Source organism: Oncorhynchus gorbuscha, unplaced genomic scaffold, assembly GCF_021184085.1.
Source record: "Oncorhynchus gorbuscha isolate QuinsamMale2020 ecotype Even-year unplaced genomic scaffold, OgorEven_v1.0 Un_scaffold_14:::fragment_4:::debris, whole genome shotgun sequence".
NCBI classification, from domain to species: Eukaryota; Metazoa; Chordata; class Actinopteri; order Salmoniformes; family Salmonidae; genus Oncorhynchus; species Oncorhynchus gorbuscha.
Window position 1 is genome coordinate 235,670 of NW_025744671.1, and position 14,331 is coordinate 250,000.

At 43.7% G+C, this 14,331-nt stretch overlaps 1 protein-coding gene across 1 annotated transcript; it reads left to right on the plus strand.

Annotated features, from left to right (window-relative positions):
* Positions 1 to 215: 215 nt before the first annotated feature.
* LOC124016987 (poly(A) RNA polymerase, mitochondrial-like) lies at positions 216 to 12,968 on the plus strand (the record flags this gene model as incomplete). Its single annotated transcript, XM_046332318.1, has 5 exons — positions 216 to 400; positions 7,960 to 8,126; positions 8,252 to 8,485; positions 8,968 to 9,192; positions 12,757 to 12,968. Coding segments are annotated over exons 1-5 (1,016 nt in total), but the record flags the coding sequence as incomplete, so codon positions are not given.
* Between the last annotated feature and the right edge of the window lie 1,363 nt (positions 12,969 to 14,331).

Genomic DNA, 14,331 nt, shown 5'->3' on the forward strand with positions numbered 1-14,331 from the left:
TATTTTGCAATGTGCCCTGTTGTATATGAGAGAACTGACTATATAGTGACAGCATGATTTAAAAAAAGTGTCATCAGACTATTTGCAGGTTACCTAACTGAGGGCCCATACCATACACTCGATGGTCTTGCAAATATAGGAAAAACGCAAAACTCATGTTTGACGCTGATTGAGCTTTGATTTTTGGCACGTTTCGGATGCCATAGAACATACAGCACACGCATGCGCTTTCACGGCAGTCTCAGTGCAGCAATGGCGTCTTCCATTGTGGTGTGCAGGTTGCATTTGAGGGGCAGCCTCTCTAAATGCTTTAAAAAAGTAGATTCATGTTTTCAAAGAAAGTTCGGAACTAGTACTGCTTCTACGAAGACCGATGCACCCAATAAGAAATATAAAATCGGTAGGTTTCTCATCCACCGACCACACACACAACAGTGTTGTAACCACATGACTTGTAACGTTAGATTGGTTACGTTGCTACCTAGCCAAATGTGACCGACCGGATCAAATAGGTCTTATGTAGCAACATTTGCATTTTCTTTGTTTACATTGGATAAAGTAGAGACTCAGAGTTACAGAATGGTATATCATCATTTTTGAGGAACAATGGTTAAGTAATTCTGCTTTGAAAGTTGATAAACTTCTCACTTTTGAGAACGGCCTTTGAATGTTTTGGTAGCTACTGGAGAGCTCTTCTTTGTCTACACCCATTCAGCATCGTTCACACCCTCTTAAGCTTTTTCCCCACCCATCTCCTTTCGATATCGGATCGTTCAGAGCCACGCTCAGGCCGATGATTTGTTTACCACTGATTTCAAAACTAGATCCTCCAGAAAGTGGAGATCAACACTTATGCAGCTCCACTACACAATACATTTTTAAAAAGACACGTTCACCAGGATTACCAACACAGACTGGCCAGCTCAAATAGACAGAAGCAATCTATATGGCAGACCAATCTGAACTCCTCTCTTCACATGTCCAGCCCACTCATTATCTCAGCTAATCATGGCTAGTGGGAAGGTTGCTGGCTTTTTCTGTGGCTTAACCAACAAGGCTCGTAATTTAACAATTGTATTCGTATTTACAGATGGCATACACATTTGTTATTAAGGCACATGAAAGTTCCCATTTTCCCATTACTGGCAAAAAAAATACTTTTTAAATTATCAAAATGCATGTTTCCATTCAAATGTCTTTCCTGTGAAGTAGTGACAAGCAACATACGCCTGGTTTCCTGAAACGAATCACATGTCTATTAATTATAGTGAGCTGCCAGTTCTCCAAAGAGTATCAATGGATAACTGCTTATCTCCAGCACAAACTCCCTTCCACTTGTCAGGTCATGTAGCTAGAACCATTGTCTCTTGCATGAAATCGACTAGCCCAATAAGCCTAACGTTAAACCAAGGACCTTCGCTACATGTTCTGTTTCGAGGCGAATTGGTTCTGGCAGCCAAATAAGCTATCTGAACGCGAATGGACTCTCAATTGCGGTACAGTTCTAGAAAAATAAAGCCCTCTACTTTCATATCACAATATACACTTACTGTACAACACAGGAGGTTGGTGGCACCTTAATTGGGGAGGACGTGCTCCTGGTAATGGCTGGAGCGGAATGACATCAAATGCAGTGCATTCGGAGAGTATTCGGACCCCTTGACTTTTATTACATTTTGTTACGTTACAGCCTTATTCTGAAATGGATTAAATAGTGTTTTCCATCATCAATCTACACACAATACCCCATAATGATAAAGCAAAAACTGTTTTTGGGGGGAAAATTTATAAAAAATAAACATCACATTTACATAATTATTCCGACCCTTTACTCAGTATTTTGTTGAAGCACCTTTGGCAGCGATTACAGCCTCATATTCTTGGGTATGATGCTACAAGCTTGGCACACCTGTATTTGGGGAGTTTCTACCATTCCTCTCTGCATTATTGCACAGCTATTTTCAGGTCTCCAGCTATGTTCCATCGGGTTCAAGTCCGGGCTCTGGCTGGGCCCCTCATGGACATTCAGAGACTTGTCCAAACCACTCCTGCATTGTTTTGGTTGTGTGCTTAGGGTCGTTGTCCTGTTGGAAGGTGAATCTCGCCCCAGTCTGATGTCCTGAGCAGATTTTAATAAATGATCTCTGTACTTTGCTCCTTTCATCTTTCCCTCAATGCTGACGAGTCTCCCTGCCGCTGAAAAATATCACCACAGCATGATGCTGCCACCACCATGCTTCACCTTAGGGATAGCGCCAGGTTTCCTCCAGAAATGATGCTTGGCATTCAGTCCAAAGAGTTGAATCTTGGTTTCATCAAACCAGAGAATCTTCTTCCTGATGGTCTGAGAGTCCTTTTGGTGGCTTTTGGCAAACTCCAAGTAGGCTGTCATGTGCCTTTTACTGAGGAGTGGCTTCTGTCTGGCCACTACCATAAAGGCCTGATTGGTGGAGTGCTGCAGAGATGATTGTTCTTCTGGAAGGTGTCCCATCTCCACAGAGGAACTCTGGATATGTGTCAGAGTGACCACTCCCTGACCAAGGCCATTCCCTGCCAGGCAGCCAGCTCTAGGAAGAGTTTTGGTTGTTCCAAACATCTTCCATTTAAGAATGACGGAGGCCACTGTGTTCTTGGGGACCTTCAATGCTGCATAAATATTTTGGTACCCTTCCTCAGATCTGTGCCTCGACACAATCCTGTCTCGGAGCTCTACGGCTTGGTTTTTGCTCTGACATGCACTGTCAACAGTGGGACCTTATATAGACCGGTGTGTGCCTTTCCAAATAATGTCCTATCAATAGAATTTACCACAGGTGGACTCCAATCAAGTTGTAGAAACATCTCAAGGATGATCAATGGAAACAGGATGTACCTGAGCTCAATTTTGAGGATGTGAATACTGACAGTACCAGCCAAAAATGTGGACACACCTACTCATTCAAGTGTTTTTGTTTATTTGTACTATTTTCTACTTTGTAGAATAATAGTGAAGACAATGAAATAACACACATGGAATCATGTAGTAACCAAAAATCAAAATATATTTTATATTTGAGATTCTTCAAAGTAGCCACCCTTTGCCTTGACAGCTTTGCACCCTGTTGGCATTCTCTCAACCAGCTTCACCTGGAATGATTTTCCAACAGTCTTGAAGGAGTTCTCAAATATGCTGAGCACTTGTTGGCTGCTTTTCCTTCACTCTGCGGACCAACTCATCCCAAACCATCTCAATTGGGTTGAAGTCGGTGATTGTCGAGGCCAGGTCATCTGATTCAACACTCATCACTCTTCTCGGTTATATAGCCCCTACACAGGCTGGAGGCGTGTTTGTTAATTTTCCTGTTGAAAAACAAATAATTGTCCCACAAAGCGCAAACCAAATGGGATGGCGTATCGCTGCAGAATGCTGTGGTAGCCATGGTGGTTAAGTGTGCCTTGAATTCTAAATCAATTACAGACAGTGTCACCAGTAAAGCACCCCCACACCATCAAACCTCCTCCATGCTTCACGGTGGGAACCACACATGCAGCATGCAGATATCATTACTTTCACCTACTCTGCATCTCACTAAGACCTGGTTTTCAGAACCAATAATCTGGCTGTCCTCATGAAAACCAGTTTCATCATAGCGCTTGATGGTTTTTGCAACGGCACTTTCAAAGTTCTTAATTTTCCGGATTGACTGACCTTCATGTCTTAAAGTAATGATTGACAGTCATTTCTCTTTGCTTATTTGAACTGTTTTTGCCATAATATGGACTTGGTCTTTTACCAAATAGGGCTGTCTTCTTTATACCACCCCTACCTTGTCACAACACAACTGATTGGCTCAAACTTATTAAGAAGGAAAGAAATTCCACACATTAACTTTTAATAAGGCACACCTGTTAATTGAAATGCATTCCAGGTGACTACCTCATGAATCTGGTTAAGAGAATGCCAAGAGTGTGCAAAGCTGTCATCAGGGCAAAGTGTGGCTACTTTGAAGAATCTCATATAAAATATATTTTGAGTTGTTTAAAACTGTTTTTGATTGCTACATGATTCCATATGTGTTATTTAATAGTTTTGATGTATTCACTATTATTCTACAATGTAGAAAATAGTCCAAATAAAGAAAAATCCTTGAATGAGTAGGTGTGTCATCTTTTGACTGGTACTGTATGTAAATATGCTATTTCAGTTTTTTTTAATACATTTGCAAAAATGTCTAAAAGCCTATTTTTGCTTTGTCATTATGGGGAATTGTTTGTAGATTGATGAGGAACAAAATGAATTGAGTCCATTTCAGATTAAGGCCATTCCATTTACTCCGTTCCAGCTATTATTATGAGCCGTCCTCCCCTCCGCAGCCTCCTCTGCTGTACAATGTTTTAACCTATTTTAACAGTTGCAGCCGACAGGATTTTTTTAGTGACAAAATGTTTGTGCCGCACCTGGCTTCGTTTAGGTCAGGGATGGGTAACTTTGATGAGGTAGGGGCCACAAAAAAATCTCCACCCAGTGAACTTGCCCTGAACTTAGTCACTGTTACTCAACCTGGCACCTTAGAGGCTTCGGCCCTATGTAAATTGACATGGAACACTGGTCACTTTAATAATGTTTTGTTTTACTAATTTCACATACTGTATTCTAGTCAAGGCCATCCTATTCAACTATTGCTGTACATATACTAATCTATCCAACAGATATACTACGTATTCAATCCACAAGGTCTATACATCCCATATCATATATATTCATATTCCGGACCCCGACATTGCTCGCCCTAATTTTTCTATATTTCTTAATTCCATTATTTAACTTTTAGATTTGTGTGTATTGTTAGATATTACTGCACTGTTGGAGCTAGGAACACAAGCATTTTGCTACACCTGCAATAACATGTGCTAAATATGTGTGTGTGCAGCCAATAAAATTTGATAAGGAAATCAGTCAATTGAAATAAATTAATTAGGCCCTAATCTATGGATTTATTTTGACATGACTGGGAATACAGATAGCTTTTAAACTTGTCTTTAAAGGTAGGGGCGTGGATCAGAGACCCTTTCAGTATCTGGTGTGACCATCATCTGCCTTTTACAGCGTGACACGTCTTCTTCGTATAGAGTTGATCAGGATGTTGATTGTGGCCTATGGAATGTTGTCCCCCCTCTTCAATGTCTGTGCGATGTTGCTGGATATTGGTGGGAACTGAAACAATGCTGTTGTACACGCTGATCCAGAGCATCCCAAACATGCTAAATGAGTGACATGTCTGGTGAGTATGCAGGCCATGGAAGAACTGGGACATGTTCAGCTTCCAGGAATTGTGTACGGATCTTTGCGACATGGGGCCGTGCATTATCATGTTGAAATATGAGGTTATGGCAGCGGATGAATGGCACGACAATGGGCCTCAGCATCTCATCACGCTTCTATGTGCATTCAAATTGCCATCGATAAAATGCAATTGTGTTTGTTGTCCGTAGCTTATATCTAGCCCGTATCAATACACCGCCACCACCATGGAGCACTCTGTTCTAGAGGGCGACCGATTCATCAGAATGGCCGATTTAATTAGGGCCGATTTCAAGTTTTCATAACAATCGGAAATCGGTATTTTTGGGTGCCTATTTTTATTTATTTTTTTATATACCTTTATTTAACTAGGCAAGTCAGTTAAGAACACATTCTTATTTTCAATGACTGCCTAGGAACGGTGGGTTAACTGCCTTGTTCAGGGGCAGAACGACAGATTTTCACCTTGTCAGCTCGGGGGACCCAATATTGCAACCTTACAGTTAACTAGTCCAGCGCAATAACGACCTGCCTCTCTCTCATTGCACTCCACAAGGAGACTGACTGCCTGTTACGCGAATGCAGTAAGCCACGGTAAGTTGCTAGCTAGCATTAAACTTATCTTATAAAAAACAATCAATCATAATCACTAGTTAACTACACATGGTTGATGATATTACTAGATATTATCTAGCGTGTCCTGCATTGCATATAATCTGACTGAGCATACAAGTATCTAAGTATCTGACTGAGCGGTAGTAGGCAGAAGCAGGCACGTAAACATTCATTCAAACCGCACTTTTGTGCGTTTTGCCAGCAGCTCTTCGTTGTGCGTCAAGGATTGCGCTGTTTATGACTTCAAGCCTATCAACTCCCGAGATGAGGCTGGTGTAACCGAAGTGAAATGGCTAGCTAGATAGCGCTCGCTCTGAGCCTTCTAGTAGTTGTTTCCCTTGCTCTGCATGGGGAACGCTGCTTCGATGGTGGCTGTTGTTGTTGTGTTGCTGGTTCGAGCCCAGGCAGGAGCGAGGAGAGGGACGGAAGCTATACTGTTACACTGGCAATACTAAAGTGCCTATAAGAACATCCAATAGTCAAAGGTTAATGAAATACAAATGGTATAGAGGGAAATACTCCTATAATTCCTATAATAACTACAACCTAAAACTTCTTACCTGGGAATATTGAAGACTCATGTTAAAAGGAACCACCAGCTTTCATGTGTTCTCATGTTCTGAGCAAGGAACAGAAACGTTAGCTTTCTTACATGGCACATATTGCACTTTTACTTTCTTCTCCAACACTTTGTTTTTGCATTATTTAAACCAAATTGAACATATTTCATTATTTACTTGAGGCTAAATTGATTTTATTGATGTATTATATTAAGTTAAAATAAGTGTTAATTCAGTATTGTTGTAATTGTCATTATTACAAATAAATATATAAAAATAATCGGCAGAATAATCGGTATCAGCTTTATTGGTCCTCCAATAATCGGTATCGGTGTTGAAAAATCTTTATCAGTCGACCTCTACTCTGTTCACAACGTTATCATCAGCAAACCGCTCGCCCACATGTTGTCATACACACTATCTGCCTGGTACAATTGAAACCGGGATTCATCTGTGAAGAGCACACTTCTCCAGCATGCCAGTGGCCAGGTCAATACCCTGGTGAGGACGACTAGCATCCCTGAGACGGTTTCTGACAATTTGTGCAGAAATTCTTTGGTTGTGCAAACCTACAGTTTCATCAACTGTCCAGGTGGCTGGTCTCAGACGGTGCCGGATGTGAAGAAGTTGGATATGGAGGTCCTGGGCTGGCATGGTTACACGTGGTCTGTGGTTTTGAGGCCGGTTGGACGTATATTCAATTCTCTGGCAACAGTTCTGGTGGACATTCCTGCAGTCAGCATGCCAATTGCCTGCTCCCTCAACTTGAGACATCTGTGTCATTGTGTTGTGTGATAACTGCACATTTTAGAGTGGCCTTTTATTGTCCCCATCACAATGTGCACATGTGTAATGGTGCTGTTTAATCACCTTATTGATATACCACACCTGTCAGGTGGATGGATTATCTTGGCAAAGGAGAAATGCTCACTAACAGGGATGTAAACAAATTTGTGCACAAAATTTGAGAGAAATACGCTTTTTTGTGCGCGTGAAACATTTCTGGGATCTTTTATTTCGGCTCAAGAAACATGAGGACCAACAATTTGCATGATGCGTTTTGTATTTTTGTTCAGTGTAATTAGCGCAGGTACTCCTCTTTCGAATGGCTGTTTTCCGTTTAACAAGCGCTGTAACATGGACATATGGCAGTGTGGGAACCTTAACCCTATAAAGGTAGTGTAGTAATCTAACTTTTTTTTTTTTTTTGAAAATTATTTATTGCTGATATGAAAGATGCATTCCTTATGTTTCCCAAACCGTGCATTTTAACATTCAGAACGAGCGTCAGGGTTCTTCAATAAAACTCCCCCGGCCAGAACATACTGAAGGTAGTTGGCGTCCTATGAATGTTATAAATATACTTGCCATGATGTGACTCTTTGTTTTTGCCTTGTCTTTAGAATTTAATGATGGCTAGATTTCCACATGGGTTACGATTTTCAGACCAAAATAAATGATATCATCTTGCTAAAGTATGTCTGTCTGTTTTCTTGGTTTTAGACTCAAAGGATGGAAACAAATCTTTTTACACAGTCCAAGAGGAGAAGATGGAGCATGCAGAGAGATCGGTCCTTATCAGCTGCCCGGCCAAAACCAACGAGAAAAAGTTCCTCAGCTATTTATCCAGACATGGAGATATCAACAAATGTTTCTTTTATGAAAGCTACGTAAGTATTTCAGTTGTGCTAAGATGTGAGTCTACAAATAAACACTCAGAAATAAGTAAATAAAATAAAAACATGCTGAAAAGGTTGTGACTGTGCTGTCACTGTGCTCATGTTTGGCCTTCCAGGGTACATATGCTGTGGTGGAGTTTTCCAACAAGGAGAGCCTCACATCACTCCACGAAGGGACGGCCATCCCCAGTATCAACCATGAAGCTACAGTGCCTTTCAAGTCCAGACTGCTTTCGCTCAGAAACGCTGGTCCTGTGGACATGTCCAATGGCCAGTCCGCCCCTCCGTGCCAACCACAGACCACCATACACATTAACGACCTCATACAGAGACTTTCCAAAGAAGCCAGTGTAGGTCGACATGACCTGGTTTCAAATACTGGCTAAACGACTGAAGTTGTCTGTCTGAATAAAGATTAGCATAGATGCATAAGAGTACCAGTCAAAAGTTTCTACGTTGTAGAATAAAAGTGAAGACATCAAAAACTATGAAATAACACATATGGAATCATATAGTAACCAAAACAGTGGTGCTACAAACAAATCAACATATATTTCAAAGTAGCCAGTCTTTTGCCTTGATGACAATGTAGAAAATAGTCCCCAAAAATTAAGAAAAACTCCTGAATGAGTAGGCGTCCACATTTTTGACTGGTACTGTATGTCTCAGGGACAACGTATAGGTATTGTTAGCTTTTGTGCTAATTGTTTCCAAGATATTCAACTATATTATTGTTGGTTAACAAGGATCTCCAGATAACATTTGCTTTAGGCGTAATATTGAACGCACAAATAATAACACTGTTTTGGTGTTCTCTCTTTCTTTATCTCAGATAGACCAACAAATCTCCTCCCTTACAGAGACATACCAGCTGACGGAGGAGAACGTCTGCCTGCGCTTCCTGGTCTGCTCTCTTCTAAAGGACATAGCTGCTGCATATTTCCCAGAATGCACCATTCGGCCCTTTGGCTCCTCCGTCAACGGCTTCGGGAAGCTGGGCTGTGACCTAGACATGTTTCTGGACCTGGACGGCATCAGTGGAAGGAATCTGAAAGGGGTGAGGATGAGGACTATGTAGAAACCACATCGGTCACGTTCAGTAGGGCACACCGTAGCAAAACGTCCATCAACGGGGGGGAAAAAACGTTATTTTTTTATCTTTATTGGGCAAGTTTAGGTAGGAATCTACGAGAAAAACACATCGGGTCTGTTTCCCAAAAGCTTCGTAACTCTGAAATTAGATCATATAAGCAATGGAGGAAAGATTATGCTAGTGCTACACACCTTCTGGGAATCTCTCCAAGTGATTATCCCTTACCTTTTTTTGTCATGGTTCTCAGATGCCAATTTTGACCTCGGTTTGTTTTCATCTCATAAAACAGCTGTAGAGAGATTTGTCTCATGTTTTCTGCCTCATACCTTCTCCGTCCTTCTGTAGCTCAGTTGGTAGAGCATGGCGCTTGTAACGCCAGGGTAGTGGGTTCGATTCCCGAGACCACCCATACGTAGAATGTATGCACACATGACTGTAAGTCGCTTTGGATAAAAGCGTCTGCTAAATGGCATATATTATATATATTATAGATTGCTTTTGTTTACATCTATCGTTACAATAGCTCATGTAAGATAGGACATCAAGAACCCTGTTAATAACCAGACCCTTACTGTTGTTGAGCTGTATAATTTTTTTTCAAAGAGACGGGGGGGTTGGGGGGACTTCCTGTAGCTATTTTTTTTTTCATTGACATTATAGTGTGGGGGAAAAGCCCCATAAGAGGACAACTAAGGCCTTTATCAGTGCTTCTCTCTCGTGCGCTCCCACACACACACACTGGGTAAACATTCTGCTAAGAATGATCTTAGGGAAGTGAGAGATTTGCACAATGCTACAAATCACCATTTCCTCACCTGTAGTCAAAGTTGTTCAGTAGAAACAGAAGACTCTTGTGCGTAAAGAGAGTTTGCAGAACTTGTCAAAGCTCTGTCTTCTATGTGAATGTTGAGTCAATCTGACTTACAAATATTGACTTGGTTTTATTAGATTGAAATGATGCACTTTTCTCTATGTATGGTAGGGTTTAAAAGTGGGAACCAGGTTACCGAGATTTTCCGCCCAAACCCATTCTCATTTCCCGAGATAAATAATGTTGAGAAACCGGTATTTTTTTGTCCAAGTCTGGCTTATCTAAGGCCTTCTCGGCTCTACCATCTGCATGATCAATCATCAACGCTCAGTGTGATTTACTTAAGTCTATTTACTTAAGTCGCCATAAATGGAAAGGGCCGGGTGCGACAGCTTCTCGTTGCATCAGATCAGCACAGAAAAAAAGAATCCATTGAATATGTCACAACTGGTGAGATGATATGCAGAGAGAGAAGGTCAATTTAGCCGAGATGCAAAAATGTTAAATATGCACGTGCGACGTAGCCTATCAACTCTGGCTTCATTCAAACATTAGACCAGTCATCACAACGCTAGCAGCCTACCATATTTACTCAACATAAAGTCCCCAAGTAGCAGATGACATCCTGCAACTAGTGAGGTCTGGCCTCCTGACAACCTGCCCGCTCGACCCCATCCCCTCCTTTCTTCTCCAGACCATCTCTGGAGACCTTCTCCCATTCCTCCCTTCTCTCATCAACTCATCCCTGACCACTGGCTGTGTCCCCTCTGACTTCAAAAAGGTCCGAGTTTCTCATCTCTTCAATAAACCAACACTAGACCTGTATCCCTTTTCTTTCCAAAACCCTTGAGCGTGCTGTCTATGATCAACTTTCTCAACCATCAGATCCTCCTCTCTACTCTCTCAGGGCTGGGTGTCTCAGGCTCTGCAAACTTGGATTGCATCTTATCTGGCAGGCCGCTCCTACCAGGTGATGTGGAGAGAATCTGTGTCTGCACCACGTACTCTCACTACTGGTGTCCCCCAGGGCTCAGTTCTAGTCCCTCACCTCTTCTCTCTATACACCAAGTCACTCGTCATATCCTCACATGGTCTCTCCTATCAATGCTATGCGGATGACACTCAACTACTTTTCTCCTTCTCCCCCTTCTGACACCCAGGTGGCGACACGCATCTCTCCGTGCCCGGCAAATAGCTCAACTTGGATGTCGGCCCACCACCTCAAGCTCAACCTCGACAAGATGGAACTGCTCTTACTCCCGGGGAAGGCCTGCCCGCGCCAAGACCTCTCCATCACGATTGAAAACTCCACAGTATCACCCTCCCAGAGTGCATAGAACCTTGGCGTGACCCTGGACAACACCCTGTTGTTTTCTGTAAACATCAAAGCAGTGACTCGCTCCTGCAGGTTCATCTCATGAGTACAACCCTACTCACACAGGAAGCAACCTAATCCAGGCAATTGTCCCCTCCCGTCTGGACTACTGCAACTCGCTGTTGGCTGGGCTCCCTGCTTTTGCCATCCAACCCCTACAACTTATCCAGATTGCAGCAGCACGCCTGGTTTTCAACCTTCCCAAGTTCTCTCATGTCACTCTGCTTCTCTGCACACTCCACTGGCAAGACCATGGTGCTTACTTACGGAACCCTACCTTCAGGCTCAGCTCAGTCCAAGCTGTTCCTTGTCCTGGCACTCCATTGGTGGAACCAGCTTCCTCCTGAAGCGAGGACAGCAGAGTCCCTGCCCATCTATCGAAAACGTCTGAAACCCTACTTCTTCAGACAGTATCTTAAATAATCCTCCTCCTCACCTCAACCCCCCCCCCCCTCCAAAAATAAATAAAATAAAATGCATCCCTGACTTTACCCCCCCAACTCTGACTACTGACAGCTACATTATCGAGGGAAAAATGTGCTTTCTATGCGGGTGTCCCACCTAGCTATCTTAAGATGAATGCAATAACTGTAAGTCGCTCTGGATAAGAGCTTCTGCTTAATGACTAAATTGTAAAACGTCCCTTAGGCTTCTTGCATGGCTTCTATAAATGTAATTGCTTACTATACGTGCAGGCTACACATGACCTCTGGACGCAGTTAAGGTAGACGATTCCCTGTGACAGTCACCGCAACAAGCGGGATATCATGGAGGCAAAACAGCCTTCCCAAACTCCCCCGATAGCCAGGTGCAAGGGGAGAGAGACGGGTCAACAAGCGGTCTGACATTTTTCCGTCAAAGGTAGGCTAAAGCGACTGTAATGTTTACTAGACCTATGGTGATTTTTTTTTACCTGCTCGGCCAACTTTTTTTCCCCAAGGTTATATCAACGAAATAGCGTGGTGACTTTGAGAGAACTTTGATTAAATGGCAACAAATACAACAAGAAAATGTTAGATTCATGTATATATATTTCTCCATTAACAGTGGTATAATCCTGTCAGATTTTTCTCCCGCTGGCATTATATGCGTTTCAATAGAACGGGAATACCGGGATGCCTTGTATGTTTTTCAATTTTCTCGGGAAGGAAAATTGATAGATTCTCTGGGAAAATATTAAACCCTTGTGTGGGCAGGCACACACAATTGTTAGTGTCTGTCGTCCATACATATTTTATTTTCAGCCTCGGGCCTGTCATCTTCACTCACAATACTCACTGTAACCCTATGCATTTTAACACTATGTTTCAGTAATGAAAAATGTTATGTTCCATCTGCCCAGCCAAAAGCAGGGCTCTCCTTGGAGTACCAGACAAAGAGGTCTGCGTCTGAGCGGGCGGGTACCCAGAGTATCCTGTCTGTGATCGGGGAGTGTGTAGACCAGTTTGGGCCTGGCTGTGTCGGGGTGCAGAAGATCCTCCAGGCTCGCTGTCCCCTAGTCCGATTCGCCCACCAACCGTCAGGGTTCCAGTGTGACCTCACGGCTAACAATAGGTAACACACATGCACACACGGTCACAGATCAAACATATTTTTTTGCTTTAATCAGTCTCAAACAGAAGTTCGTTTACATCCATCATGGTTAATCATCAGTGTGATTAAATTAGAACAGCTTTTAAGATGCTTAACCAGTGCCTTTTAAACTATTGTGAACCATGAAAGCACATTTCTGCCTGCCTAGGTGTGATTTTGAATTGTTAATCTTTAAAGTTCCCTTTCACAGAACTATTAGTCACCCTTTTAAATGGCATTTAACTCTCATGCTTCATCGAAACTCTCTACCGTGTTAGTTCCTCGTTGCCCTTAATCTACTGGCGTTGCACAAACGAGACAGAAACTTAAGTTATGTAGAAACGGCTCGGAATGCTGGTTCCAAGCTGGCTAGTCCAAAACTGGTTGGGCACCAGAGAGGGGGGAGGAAAAGAGGGAACATAAAAAAGAGGTGGCTTGTGTTTGTGCCCTGAAACTAGTCAGGCACCAATGAGGGAGGGGGCACCAATGAGAGGGAGAAGGCACCAATGAGAGGGAGGGGGAGAGAGAGGGAGAGGGCACCAATGAGGGAGGGAGAGAGAGAGAGGGCACCAATGAGGGGGGGGCACCAATGAGGGAGGGGGAGAGAGCGAGACAGGGCACCAATGAGGGAGGGGAGAAAGACAGGGCACCAATGAGGGAGGGGAGAAAGACAGGGCACCAATGAGGGAGGGGAGAGAGACAGGGCACCAATGAGGGAGGGGAGAGAGACAGGGCACCAATGAGGGAGGGGAGAGAGACAGGGCACCAATGAGGGAGGGGAGAGAGACAGGGCACCAATGAGGGAGGGGAGAGAGACAGGGCACCAATGAGGGAGGGGAGAGAGACAGGGCACCAATGAGGGATGAGGGAGAGAGACAGGGCACCAATGAGGGAGGGGAGAGAGACAGGGCACCAATGAGGGAGGGGAGAGAGACAGGGCACCAATGAGGGAGGGGAGAGAGAACGAGAGATGGCACCAGTGAGGGAGGGGAGTGGGGAGAGAGACAGAGAGGGCACCAATGAGGGAGGGGAGTGGGGAGAGAGACAGAGAGGGCACCAATGAGGGAGGGAGGGAGAGAGACAGAGAGGGCACCAATGAGGGAGAGAGGGAGGGAGGGAGACAGAGAGGACACCAAGGAGGGAGGGAGGGAGAGAGAGAGGGCACCAAGGAGGGAGGGAGAGAAAGAGGGGACCCATGAGGGAGGGAGGGAGGGAGAGAGAGAGGGCACCCATGAGGGAGGGAGGGGGGAGAAAGACAGAGAGGGCACCAATGAGGGAGGGAGGGAGAAAGACAGAGAGGGCACCAAGGAGGGAGGGAGAGAGAGAGAGGGCACCAATGAGGGAG